The following is a 12,844-nucleotide window of genomic DNA, read 5'->3' as shown; positions in this document are numbered from 1 at the left end:
CGATATTAAACATTGTTCACACACCTCATCAATTTTCCCCTTAAACTAAATTTACACGACTCATCACCATTCATTTGCTAATTTGAAAATTAACTGTGTGGCACACATATATCCAGGTAATGGCAACCAAGCCCACATGCTTCTAACCAATACCATCATTATACGAAAATTAATTAATTGCTAGCACTTACCATTTATTTGAACTTAGTGGATTATTTTGTCGATCAAAATTTAGATAGATATGAAGAAATCATTTGATACGAAGTGCTAACTTATACAAGAATAAGATTACCTTAATCTTACAAAATTTTCTTTAAGTGAGCAATCTGATCAAGTTGCCTAACCCACTATGACTTTTTATAGATGATTTAGTCGATGGAATTAAACCATGATTGTATTCGATGCTATATCGATTAAGAATAATAAATTTTTTGACTGAGAATTCATCTTTCTTTTCTTAATCTATGAATCTTTGTCTTTGAATAGAACAATTTGTTTAAAGAATACGCTCATGTTTGCTTCCGTGGTCCTCTTTTCTTGATTTAATTTAATCTTTGGTGGGTTTTCTGTGTATTGATTGGTCCTCTATTTGCCACTTAAGCATTGACTAAACTAGTTCAATTGGTCCTATCACCCCTTAGATTTTGGGTCCAAAATCTTTCCCCTTTGGGAAATCTTGGATTATTTGATATACATATCTTCACTCTTCATCTAGGGAAGATGACAATTATAAAAATTCTTTGAATTATTAATGTATAAAATACATTTGCAATTTGCAGGAATGGTATCCCTGAATTATTTTCATACTGTTTACTAAGTGGTAGGGACATTGAATATCTTTTTTTCTTTCCTTCCCAAACTGAATATCTACTTCTTTGTTAATTTATCTTCTTCTTTTTTTAATTAAAAAAAGGAATTCAATTGTTATATGCAGCAATTAATTTTATTTCCATCGAGTCACCTAAAAAATAACTAGAGATAGCTTCTTATTACGTGAAATTCATTAATAACCTGAAAAATAAAGCATGTTATTTGCTCCATCAGGTTAAAATGTATAAATAATATATATTTTTTTTATACTGCAGGTGCCTATAAGTTAAATCCAAAAAGAAGTCCCAACCAAATCAATCAATTTTTGATGCTCTTTTTCTTCATCTTGACTTTCTTGAGACAAGCACTGAAACTACCTAATTTCCCATTGTTTCAGTAAACATAAAATTTCTTAAAATTTCTATCATTTCTCTTTTTATGTTTCAGATTAGACATCTATACGCAAATGTGAATTGATTCCATTTCCATCTTTCTGTTGGATTTCTTTTCGACTTCAAAAAAAATACTCCCTCGTCTCATATTAACAGCCATGATTACTAAAATTAGTTATCTCAAATTATTTATTATATTGAAAGTTCAAGACAAAATTGATTATCTTTTTTCTTTTTTACCATTAGTGATAATTGTTCTTGAAGATGGAGATAACACATAAATATTCCATGAAAAAAGATTATATTTTAAAACATAAATAAGGACAGAATAGTCCAATCCCTTTCTTAAGGGTCATGCAAAAGAAAAACACGATACATAATATGAGACAGGCGGAGTACTCTATTGACTAATTAGAGTTTCCTAGTCTTTGCTGCTAATAATTGTAGGATTTTATTCGAGAAGATTTGTTTAATCAAATCTATAGGGAGCCGAATGCAAGTTGCTCAAAATTTATAGGCAAGCGAAAGCGCCAAATCTTTTTCCTCTTTTTGTTTTTCCTATGCTGGAATATTTACTTTTAACTTTAACGTTAAGCATAATGAAAATGAATATGTTGAATACTAATAACTCAACTTGGGTTGGGCTTGAATTCTCCATCATCTTGACTCATCGTGTTACTACGCGAATATTCTTACATTATTGTTGAAGTCATACTGTCATAATAGTTACTAGCTTTTATATCTTAAAATAAATGTTTACCTCGAAAATACGAGTAACAATTAAATTTGGTTTGTGGTTATAAAGATACGTGATTTAGTTCAATGCTAATTAATAATCGAGAAGTATAACGAATAAATAAAAGAAATGAGTAAATCAAACCAGCGTTGTTAGGCAGTGTCGACCTCGAGCCAAAATGACCTCGGGATGGATCAAGAATAGTTAAGCAAGAATAATAAAGCTAAATGACAATTCTGATGAACAATGAGCGAAAAAGTAAGAGAGAATATTCTTTGCCAATGATTGGATCCTCTTACAAATGATTGTGGTCCCTTTTATATAATAGGGGAACCCTAAATAAGGTACATTTCCATTTACAACAAGAAATCTTATTAGGACAGCTGTATAACTGCCTAGTACGGATTTGTACTAATTCGTACAAATCTATTCCGGAATTTACGCCATGATCTTGGGGACGTGGCGGGTATCTTATCCTTCTGTAACAAACTCATACCGGCACTGTCTCGGAGTTGATCGTACTTGGCTCCGATGTTCCTCGAGCACTTAGGCCTTTGAGCCTCTTACTCTGCATTCGAGCCCGAGCTTGGTCTATATCGAACTTTTGTCCTCGATGCAACCTCTCGAGCCTACAAAATCGGAGGCACATGATTTTGACCGTATACTTATAGTCCCCGCGTTTCTTTTAATAAAATGATAAGAAACGACTTGAACCTCGATTTTCCAGAGTCTCTAATGATGACTTCATTTCCGTGACGTAGGCGCTCGAAGCGACCGAAACATCCCACTAGTTCGCTTCCCCAAAACATTAAATGCATGCCAATAATGGTCGGCCACTAGTGACGTCGAACCGTCGCCGCTCATCTATAAATACAGGGCTCCTTCTTTGAATTAAAAACGTTACTCCTTCATTACATTCACTCTAATCTCCTTTCCTCTTCTTCTCTTTCTGTCATCATCTGCTTCCACCGCCCCTTTAAGTGCCGGAAAATGCCAAACTCCCAGTAAACACCACGCTCCGCTACCTTCTACATCTCTTAGCTTAAAATCCACAGCCAAAACTTCTAAGACAGTCCCCCAAAAAGAGAAGGCATCATCTTCTTCTTCTTCTTCCCGGCCGGCCAAACTAGTGGTGCCGACCCTTCACGAAATCACTCCCGGCCCCTGTGTGATAAAGAAGGATTTCAATATCGAAAATCCCCCCAACATCCCAGACTGATGCGAACATGTATCTCGATATATCAGTTCGATATCGGAGAAGCACCTTAAGGTCATGAAGAAAGATTGTGGCTGGAGAGACGAGGTCGTAGTGTAGATCCCCGACCCCAAGGAAAGCATCACTACTCACGTGGAGGGGTTCTTAAGTGTTTACACTTACCCCTCCACACTGAGTCCCCTCGATCCGATAGTGATTGATTGCTGCAAAAGGTACGAGGTTACCCTCGGCAAGATCCATCCCTCCTTTTGGCGCATCGTGATTATGCTGCGCTATTTCTCCAGCAACGCTGAGGGATTAGAGTTTACCCTTAACCATCTCATTCAGCTGTACCGACCTCAATTGTTTCGAGGGCTCATCAAGCTTCAACTCCGATCAAAAAAGGCCTCATTCGCTAGTAACGACGAGGATAAAGATCGAGGCTGGATGAGCCGGTTTATCAGAGTGAGGACCTCGGACGTCATCCCTTGGGGAAAAATGCCATTCCCGGAGAGATGGAATTTAATCGTAAGTGAAGTCCTTTTCCAAATACCCTCCCATATTATGCTTCCGTGTTTCATAATGCCTTTACCTTTTTTGCAGTTGTTCCTTGGACGTCGCACGCAGTCCCCGACCTCGAGGACTAGGTCTGAAAATTAGCTGCAACCTCCTTGTATGATGAGCGCAAATGGCGCAAATTATCGAGGGGAAAATGGGAGGCCAAACATCATGGTAAGTTCTCTTCCCAGGTTTTGTTTGATACTTTTCTTTTATTGGTGATGCCATCTCACTCATGCTTATTTGTGCAGGCATCAGAGATGTCTCCGAAATAAGGCCAACCTCGCCCAGGGAAGAGACCGAGTCCCCGATTCTAAAATCGGGGAAAGAAAACAAAAGAAAGAGGGCTTCGAAGCCCGAAGATCCCCAGGATGAGAGGGCCCCTACTCGAAAGCCAAGGAGGAAGCTGATCCACGTGGACTTGGATTCAGCCATCCAATTTTAGGAAGATAAAGGGAATGAGGGTGAAGAATCGACGCTAGTGCCCCGAACTAGGAAACCAGCCAAGGCCACCAAGCCCTCCGAACCTAAAACCTTGCCTCATGATGAAGGAACTCCGATGAAAGACTCAGGCAAAGCCCTCGAGTCCCCCGAGATCGAGATCATTCCCATTCTTTCAACATGTACTCCGTAGGGGACAAGTTCTAAGAGGGCTGAAGCTAATCAAAGCGCCCTGAGTGAGGAGTTCGGGGCTATGACAATAGGTCATTCTCCTTCTCTACCATCTTACTCTGAGGAGGCAATACAGGATGCACGTGCTCTGGGAATGCCCGACCCGAACAAGATTCTCAAAAGAGGATCCATTTCAGGATTGTTTCACCAGGGTTGACGATGCCGCCGACCTTAATGACGCATCCACCCTCTTCGAAGAGGCTCATTGCCTCTTTTCTCGGGTAAACACTAAATTTTATTGTTGTAATTTTCTTTTTTCTCCCTTTATTTGACTGACATGTCTTCATTTTATATGTAGAACATCATCAAGGTCAGGGCCGATCTAAGCCAATGTGAGGCCGAGCTCAGGAAAGCCTCGGATGAAGAGAAGGCCTTGAGGCTCCTTTGTAGCCAAAAGGAGGAGGAGCTCAAAGTCCTTCGGGCTGACTTGGCCAAAGTTCAGAAAAATGAGGCCGAGCTAGACAAACAGGTAACCATGATATTAAAAGAGTATGGACTCCTTGGCCTTACTGCGGAGACTAACACTTTGATGTCTCAGCTGCAACAAAAGTTGGAGATAATTTGGCAGCTCCGGGGAGAGGTCGATCAGGTTAAGGCTGATTGTCACCAATGGAAAGGGAACATGGATCAACTTGCTGCTGATAAAGAAGCTGCTCTAGCCCAACTAGCCTCGGCTGAGACTCAGCTCCAAGGTATTAAAGTGAAAAATCTGGCCCATGCCAAGAAAATCGAGGAGTTAGAGGAAAAACTTGCTAAAGTCGGGGCCGAAGTTGCAGAAGCAAAGGGTGAAGTTGAGAAGACGAAGGCCACAGCTGATAAGGCCATTGCCGTATACTTAAAAGACGCCGAGGTTGTTCAAGCGAAGCTAAGGGAGGCCTCTGACCGAAAAAAATGTAGTAATGATTTAGCCAAGTGCCAATCCCGGAGGGAGACTCACGAAGAATCCACGCCTGAGGGTTCGACCTCACTGAAGAAATAGCCCAAGCAAAGGTGCTGGAAATCGATGCCAGATTTCTCGTTTCTTCTGATGATGAAGATGCTGTTAGTGGTTCTGAGGGTGGGGGTGATGAGGAAGGAGTCCCTGAGGAGGAAGAGGTTCCTAAAGATACAACTCCCAAGGATGTAGTTCCTGAGGGTGTGGCTCCCGAGGATGTGGCCTCGAAATAGATTAGGTTCTTTTTTGTTTCTTCGTTTTTGTATAAGGGCTCCTCGTGGATGTTTAAATATATTTTGTAAATTATATTTTATAAATATAAAGAATTCCTTTGCTTCATCTCCAATTTGCTTTATCTCCGATTTTTATTGAATTCCGCATTGTCTTTATTTTGTGAAATTTTTTGATAACTTCAATGATCAAGTGAACATTGGCTCGGACTCTGAATATAAAAACCCTTAGGTTTCTTAGTAATCGATGGGCGATATTCGAATTTATAATAGAATACCTCTTAAGGTTTTTGTTAATCCTTGAGCTATGTTTAAGTCGATTTGATGCGAGCTCAGGACGATGGGACTCTTGAGTCCGATTAAGTGAGAGTAAGATATCGAACTCCGCATGCTTCGGCCCTTAGGCTATTTTATATTTGCCCTTAGGCTTTTTAGGTCGGCCCTTAGGCTCTTGAAGTTGGGCCACTTCAGCCTCTAAGGCGGCTATAATTGTTCCCTATTTTCGGCTAAAAGACTTAGTTAAAATTTCTTTATGCCTTAGCATGTGTTTTTTGTTCCTGTTGAGTTTTTCGAAGGTTCGATCAATCAGAACCTCATTTGTAATCCGTTTGTGTTACGATAATTGAAAACCTCTTGAGGCTTTTTTTGAAGGCTGGTTTTATCAAAGCCTTTAAATTATTTGAGGGCTGATTTTATTGAAGCCCTTTTTGCTTTTGTCGAGGGTATCCTAGTTTCACCGGTTTTTCAAAGCATTTCAAGGCCATTAACTTATGGCAAAATTCGGGCGTCTCCAAGCCGCATTATTTTGGCCGTAGCCTTTAATATGGCTGTAGCCTTGGGGTATGTCTCTTGGAATTATTTCCCGATAACCCTTTGAAATTGTTCAAAAGGTTAGTCCCCGAGTATGATGGCCTTGGCCTTTATGTCGAGGGGATGACTCTTTGAGGTCTTATGAATTCGTGTTTAGATGACTCAAATGCGTTGACTGTCGATGACATTCCCCGAGTATTCGAGGTGTATTCACGTTTTGGCCCTTGAGCCATTTCTTGCAAAATCGCAAGTATGATGTTCATATAGTAGCAAATTTCTTTGAGACACAGAGTGTTTTTTGATATAGAAAGAATGTTTCTATGAATAATTTGATACATGCGTACATGTTTTGTCGTCTGAGCTCGACTATTCTATATGGACAAGGTTCATCTGACCATTTGGTCCGTTACAAAGTTTTCCTATCGATGCCCTCTTTGGCATGAGGTATTTTCCTCGAAAATATAATCTCCGAGAGTGATGCCCCCGAGTATTCGAGGTTGATTGAAAAGAAGCCTTGGATACTGTTGAGTTCTCCTTAGGTAGCACATAGTTATTTTCTGGTAAAACCCATTTGGGACAAAATCCGATCTAAGGGAAAAAGAGTGCAAAACGTGCTTTAAAACCCAAGGTCTTCGTGTGGAAAGGTTCCCTCGAGATCGATCGAACACCTGCAATGAGTTAGCCTTAAATTTACATGAAAAAGGAGAAGGCCATACCTTATCAGTAATATCGCTTGAGTAATGATACACTTCAGTTGTTTGGAAATTGCTCGCCTTCCATCGTGCCAAGTTTATAAGATTCTTCACTGACAACTCCGATGACTCGGTACGGTCCTTCCCAATTCGGGCCTAGTTTCCCTTCATTCGAGTCTCGAGTATTGAGGGTGACTTTTCGTAGAACTAAGTCCCCCATTCTGAAGTGTCAAAGGTTGGTCCTTCTATTATAGTATCTCTCGACTCTTTGCTTTTGTGCAGCCATTCGAACGAGCACTGCTTCTCATTTTTCATCCAATAACTCGAGGCTAGTATTCATAGCCTCGTGATTTGACTCCTTCGATGCATGTTGAAACCTGGTGCTGGGTTCTCCGACTTCGACCGAGATTAAGGCCTCAGAGCCGTATACAAAAGAGAACAGAGTAGCCCCCGTGCTGGACTTCGATGTCGTTCGATATGCCCAAAGAACCTTGGGTAGAACTTCTCGCCATTTTCCTTTTGCATCGTCCAACCTTTTCTTTATGTTTTGAATGATGGTTTTGTTTGTTGACTCGGCCTATCCGTTCCTGGTTGGATGATAAGGCATTGGTAAAATCCTTTTTATTTTGTGTGCTTCAAGGAACTCCGTAACCTTGATGGCGATGAATTGCTTTCCATTGTCGCACACGATTTCGGTGGGTATCCCGAATCGACACACGATGTTGCCCCAAAAAAAGTCAATAACTTCTCTTTCTCTGACTTTCTCAAAGGCTTGTGCTTCCACCCATTTAGAAAAGCAGTCAGTCATAAACAAAATGAATTTAGCTTTACCTGGTGACGTTGGTAGAGGGACAACTATATCCATTCCCCATTTCATGAAAGGCAGAGACATGAATGAGTGTAGTTGCTCTCCAGGCTGGTGAATCATTGGTGCGAACCTTTGACATTTATCACATTTTTTAACAAACTCCTTGGTGTCTTTTTCCATGGTTCGTAGGTCCCTCGATTCATTGTGGTCCGATGGGAGTCTTCCATTTTTCAAATAATCGATATACTTATTCCTCCAATCCCAAGTCAAATTTGTAGAATTTATCTCAGCATGACCCTCTTCAATCACAGACTTCGGTAATTGGACGACAGTCCCCAGGACGATATCATCTTCTTCAACAGATGACCCCAAATTAGCAAGTGTATCGACCTCACTATTTTGCTCTCGAGGCACATGATCTAGAGTCCACTCATTGAAGCGGTGCAAATTTACCTGTAGCTTATCCAATTACCATTCCATCCTATCCTCTCGAACTTCGAAACTTCTATTTACTTAATTAACCACCAACAGTGAATCACACTTGGCTTCAATATTTTCTACCCTAAAGCTTTTAGGTAGCTCGAGACCTGCAATCATGGGCTCGTACTCGGCCTCATTATTAGTCAACCAAGAAGTTTTGATAGATTTTCTAATAATACTACCTGTTGGTGGCTTCAAAACAATACCGAGCCCGGACCCTTTCACATTCGAGGCACCGTCCGTGAAAAGGGTCCATACCCCCAACGATGTACCTGATTTTAGCAGAAGTTCTTTCTCCACTTTGGGTACGAGGGTCAGCGTAAAATCGGCCACAAAGTCAGCCAAGATTTGAGACTTGACGGGTGTTCGGGATTAATATTTGATATCATACCCACCGAGTTCGACTGCCTATTTGGCCAATCGTCCTGATAGTTTGGGCTTATGCAAAACATTTCAGAGAGGATAAGTGGTTAGTATACATATGGGATGACATTGAAAATATGGCTTTTACTTTCTAGATGCGCTTATTAATGCAAGTGCTAATTTTTCTAACTGAGGGTATCTAGTTTCAGCATCTCCTAGAGTTCTGCTTACATAATAAACAGGAAATTGCGTACCTTGCTCTTCTCGAACTAGTACTCCACTTACCGCTATCTCGAACACTACCAAATATAAGTAAAGCTTTTCATCTAGCCTCGGGGTGTGAAGCAAAGTGGCCTCGATATGTATCATTTCAACTCTTCTAAGGCTTGCTGGCATTCCGAGGTCCATGCGAAGTCCTTTTTCTATTTGAGCAAGGAAAAGAACCTATGACTTCGATGTGATGACCTCAAAATGAATCGACCAAGACGACTATTCGTCATGTTAGCCTTTGCACGGATTTCATGCTATCCACCATTGTGATATATTTGATGGTCTTGATCTTATCGAGGTTGATCTCGATTCCCCGATTAGACACCATGAAGCCGAGGAACTTCCCCAAGCCGATTCCAAAGGCACATTTTCCGGTTTAAGCTTCATGTTGTAATTCCTCAAGATTTTGAATGTTTCGTGCAAATGAGTTAAATGGTCCTCTGCGCGCAGGGACTTAACCAATATATCGTCAATGTAAACTTCCATTGATTTACCTATCTGTTCCTCGAACGTTTTGTTAACTAGGCATTGGTATGTAGCTCCAGCATTTTTTAGCCCGAAGGGCATTACGTTGTAACAATAAGTTTCAAACTTAGTGATGAACAAGGTCTTCTCCTGGTCCCCCGGGTTCATCTGAATCTGATTGTACCTAGAGTAGGCATCGAGAAAGGTAAGGATCTCATGGTCGGCCGTGGCATTGATCATGTGATTGATGTTAGGTAGTGTAAAAGAGTCTTTAGGGCATGCTTTGTTTAAATCCTTATAATAAACGTACATTTTAAGTTTGTTTCCCTTTTTAGGAACTACAACTACGTTGGCTAACCACTCCGGGTATTTTACCTCCCGAATAGATCCTATTTTAAGAAGCTTGGTTACTTCATCCTTTATGAATGCATGCTTCACCTCGAACTGGGGCCTTCTCTTTTGCTTCACCGGTTTGAACCTGGGGTCGATGCTTAGCCGGTGTGTTGCTATTTCCGGTGGGATCCATGTCATATCTAAATAGGACCAAGCAAAACCATCCATATTATTGATAAGGAATTGAATGAGTTTTTTCCTGAGTTTGGGGGTTAACCCCGTTACCAGGTATACCTTTTTCTCAGGCATGTACTCGATCAGTATGACCTATTCCAGTTCCTCGATCGTTGACTTGGTTGCATCTGACTCTTCGGGAGTAACAAAGGTTCGAGGAGTAAGGAAATCCTCTTCTTCTTCTTCTTCTTCGGTTACCTGTTCTTCTGTTTCGGTCGAGGCTGGGGTCGTTGATTGCTATTTGGCTGTCTGCTTATCTTTAGTGCTCGATTTTTTAGAGGTCGAATGCACTGGTGCCGGAGTCACATCCTCGACTGCAAACATCTCCTTTGCAGCATGTTATTCTCCGTGAACCGTTTTCACTCCATCCATTGTTGGGTATTTCATCATTTGATGAAGCATTGAAGGTACAACCCTCATGTTGTGAATCCACAGCCTCCCGAGTAGTGCATTGTATCTCATATCACCTTCGATGACATGGAATTTTGTATCTTGAATAGTTCCCACCACGTTTACTGGTAGGATTATCTCCCCCTTCGTTGTTTTGCTCTTTATGTTGAAGCCATTTAGGACTCGGGATGCAGGTACAATTTGATCCTGTAGGCTAAGTTGCTCTATGACCCTCAATCTGATTATGTTTGCTGAGCTACCTGGATCCACTAGAACATGTTTAACTTGAATTTTATTTAACAAAATAGAAATTACCAGGGCACCATTGTGCGGCTGAGATATGCCTTCTGCTTCCTCGTCATTGAATGATAGGACGCCCTCGGGCACATAGCTCCGAATCCATTTTTCTCTGGTGATCGACACTTTGGTGTGTTTGAACACAGGCCCTTGTGGAATATCGACGCCGCCAACGATCATATGGATTACATGTTGTGGTTCTTCATGCTCATTTTTTCTATTTGCATCTCTTTCCCTGAAGTGGTTCTTAGCCCGATCAATGAGAAATTCTCGAAGATGAACCTCGTTGAACAACTGAGCCACTTCCTCCCTTAGCTTCCTGCAGTCTTCAGTTCTATGGCCATGTGTGCCATGATACTTACAAATCAAGTTTGGATTCCTTTGAGAGGGATCAATTTGTATAGGCCTGGGCCATATGGTGTCTTTGATTCTTCCAATAGCTGATCTGATTCTCGATGCATCTATACTGAAATTATACACCCGACAATCGAGGTGCTTTTGCGGGGTCGGTATGTTTATCGAATCCATTCTTACTCCTGAGTCCCCCAGAGCTATGACCTTGATCATTTATTCATCATTTCGAGGAGCATTACGCCCCGAGCCGTTGTTTCTCCAATCTACATACGGCTGATACCGTTCCTTGTTTGATCTTGATTCCCTATCTGTACCCGGGGGAGCTTAACTGCCAATCTTTTAGGATGAACTGAAACCGAGGGGGCTCCCAACTGGTCGTCCTTGACCCCTGACCTTCGATTGGTAACAATTATACACATCTGACCATGTCACAGCTGGATACTCGATAAGATTTTGCTTTAATTATCAAGACGTGATAGAACTCCATTCGTTCAAACCCTGCATAAAATCCTGCACTGCCTAGTCATCCGAGACCGGTGATAAATCCATTCGCTCCATTTGAAACCGGAATACGAACTCCCTTAACATCCCATCGCTCTTCTGCCTAATCTTAAAAGCGTTTGATTTCCTCGTTGCCACTTTTATGGCCCCGGCATGTGCTTTCACGAAGGCATCTGCTAACATAGCAAACGAATTGATAGAGTTCAGAGGCAAGTTATGATACCAAATCATGGCTCCCTTAGACAAGGTTTCCCCAAACTTTTTCAATAATACTGATTCGATCTCATCATTATTCAAGTTATTTCCTTTAATCCCGCAAGTATACAAGGTAATATGTTTATTGGGATCAATTGCTCCATTGTATTTAGGTATATCGGGCATACAGAACTTCTTGGGGATGGGCATCAGAGCTGCACTCGGGGGAAATGATTTTTTTGGCGTCCAATCCTTTCAACACTGGGGGTGCCCCTGGTATTTGATCAACACGGGAATTATAAGTCTCCACCTTTTTGTCATTATCCTCAATCTTCTTCTGCCCGGACTCGATCCTCTTGGTGAGTTCCTCGAACATCCTCATAATTGTGGGGTCAGTCCCCGATCCATTCCCGTTTGCTCTCTCTGGCACCGACTTAGTATGTCGAGGGTTTTCTGGTTCGACTATACTTAGAGTTTTATTCTAACTTTAAAGTTGAGCGATGGCAATCTGTTGAGCTTGTAGTATCTCGAATATTACTTGGAGGTTGATTCCTCATTCTCCTACACCTTGTGTTCTTTGGCCACCAGATCTAACTTCCCTGCGTACACTTGCTCCAGGGTCTGTGCCTAGATCTGCATTCAAAGAAATGTGTGAACTAACATCTACTGGTTCCACATTTGGCACTTCCCTAGGGTTTATTGGTGATATACACTACAAGAAAAAACCTTATATGCGACCAACATTTAGGGACGAGTTAATAATCTCGTCTCTAAAAGTATATGTATTGGGACGAAATTATGTTGTGGTCCTTAATGCTGTATTTTATTGCGAAGGTCCTAAAGCTAGTCCCAAAAAAAATTAGTAACTGGTCCCAAATTACAATTTTGGGGCCATGAGCGGTAGAGCATACCGCCAAATACTATACTAAAAAATTAAAAAAATTATGAATAGGCACCAAAACTAATATACTAAAATAAAAAAAATTCTTAAAATTAAAGAAATCTTTGTTATCCCAAAACAGAACTACTCTGCCCTAGTCTCTAATAAACTCCGCCTTCCTTCATTCATCTCTAAAAATCTATATTTTCTCAAAGCAAAAGTTGCAAATTCGTTGGTTCCTAAAT

At 41.0% G+C, this 12,844-nt stretch overlaps 2 protein-coding genes across 2 annotated transcripts; one reads left to right on the top strand and one right to left on the bottom strand.

Annotated features, from left to right (window-relative positions):
* Nucleotides 1-3,821: 3,821 nt before the first annotated feature.
* LOC138874825 (uncharacterized) lies at nt 3,822-5,530 on the top strand. Its single transcript, XM_070153611.1, has 4 exons — nt 3,822-3,865; nt 4,515-4,584; nt 4,662-5,256; nt 5,400-5,530. Exons 1-4 carry the CDS (start codon nt 3,822-3,824, stop codon nt 5,528-5,530), a joined length of 840 nt encoding a protein of 279 aa, XP_070009712.1.
* Nucleotides 5,531-10,321: 4,791 nt separating this feature from the next.
* LOC138874824 (uncharacterized) lies at nt 10,322-11,197 on the bottom strand. Its single transcript, XM_070153610.1, has one exon. The coding sequence runs from the start codon at nt 11,195-11,197 to the stop codon at nt 10,322-10,324; it is 876 nt and encodes a 291-aa protein (XP_070009711.1).
* Nucleotides 11,198-12,844: the final 1,647 nt, after the last annotated feature.

Source organism: Nicotiana sylvestris, chromosome 8 (assembly GCF_000393655.2).
Source record: "Nicotiana sylvestris chromosome 8, ASM39365v2, whole genome shotgun sequence".
Lineage (NCBI taxonomy): Eukaryota > Viridiplantae > Streptophyta > Magnoliopsida > Solanales > Solanaceae > Nicotiana > Nicotiana sylvestris.
The sequence above is the reverse complement of the archived record's forward strand: the minus strand, read 5'-3'. Positions and strand labels throughout refer to the sequence as shown.

Excerpts from the sequence above, each read along its gene's own strand:
- LOC138874824 (XM_070153610.1), bottom strand. The coding sequence starts at position 11,197 with ATGGATTCGATAAACATACCGACCCCGCAAAAGCACCTCGATTGTCGG.
- LOC138874825 (XM_070153611.1), top strand. The coding sequence starts at position 3,822 with ATGGCGCAAATTATCGAGGGGAAAATGGGAGGCCAAACATCATG. Across the intron at positions 3,866-4,514 it reads ATGGGAGGCCAAACATCATG|GGTTGACGATGCCGCCGACC; the intron begins GTAAGTTCTCTT and ends TTGTTTCACCAG. Across the intron at positions 4,585-4,661 it reads CTCATTGCCTCTTTTCTCGG|AACATCATCAAGGTCAGGGC; the intron begins GTAAACACTAAA and ends TTTTATATGTAG.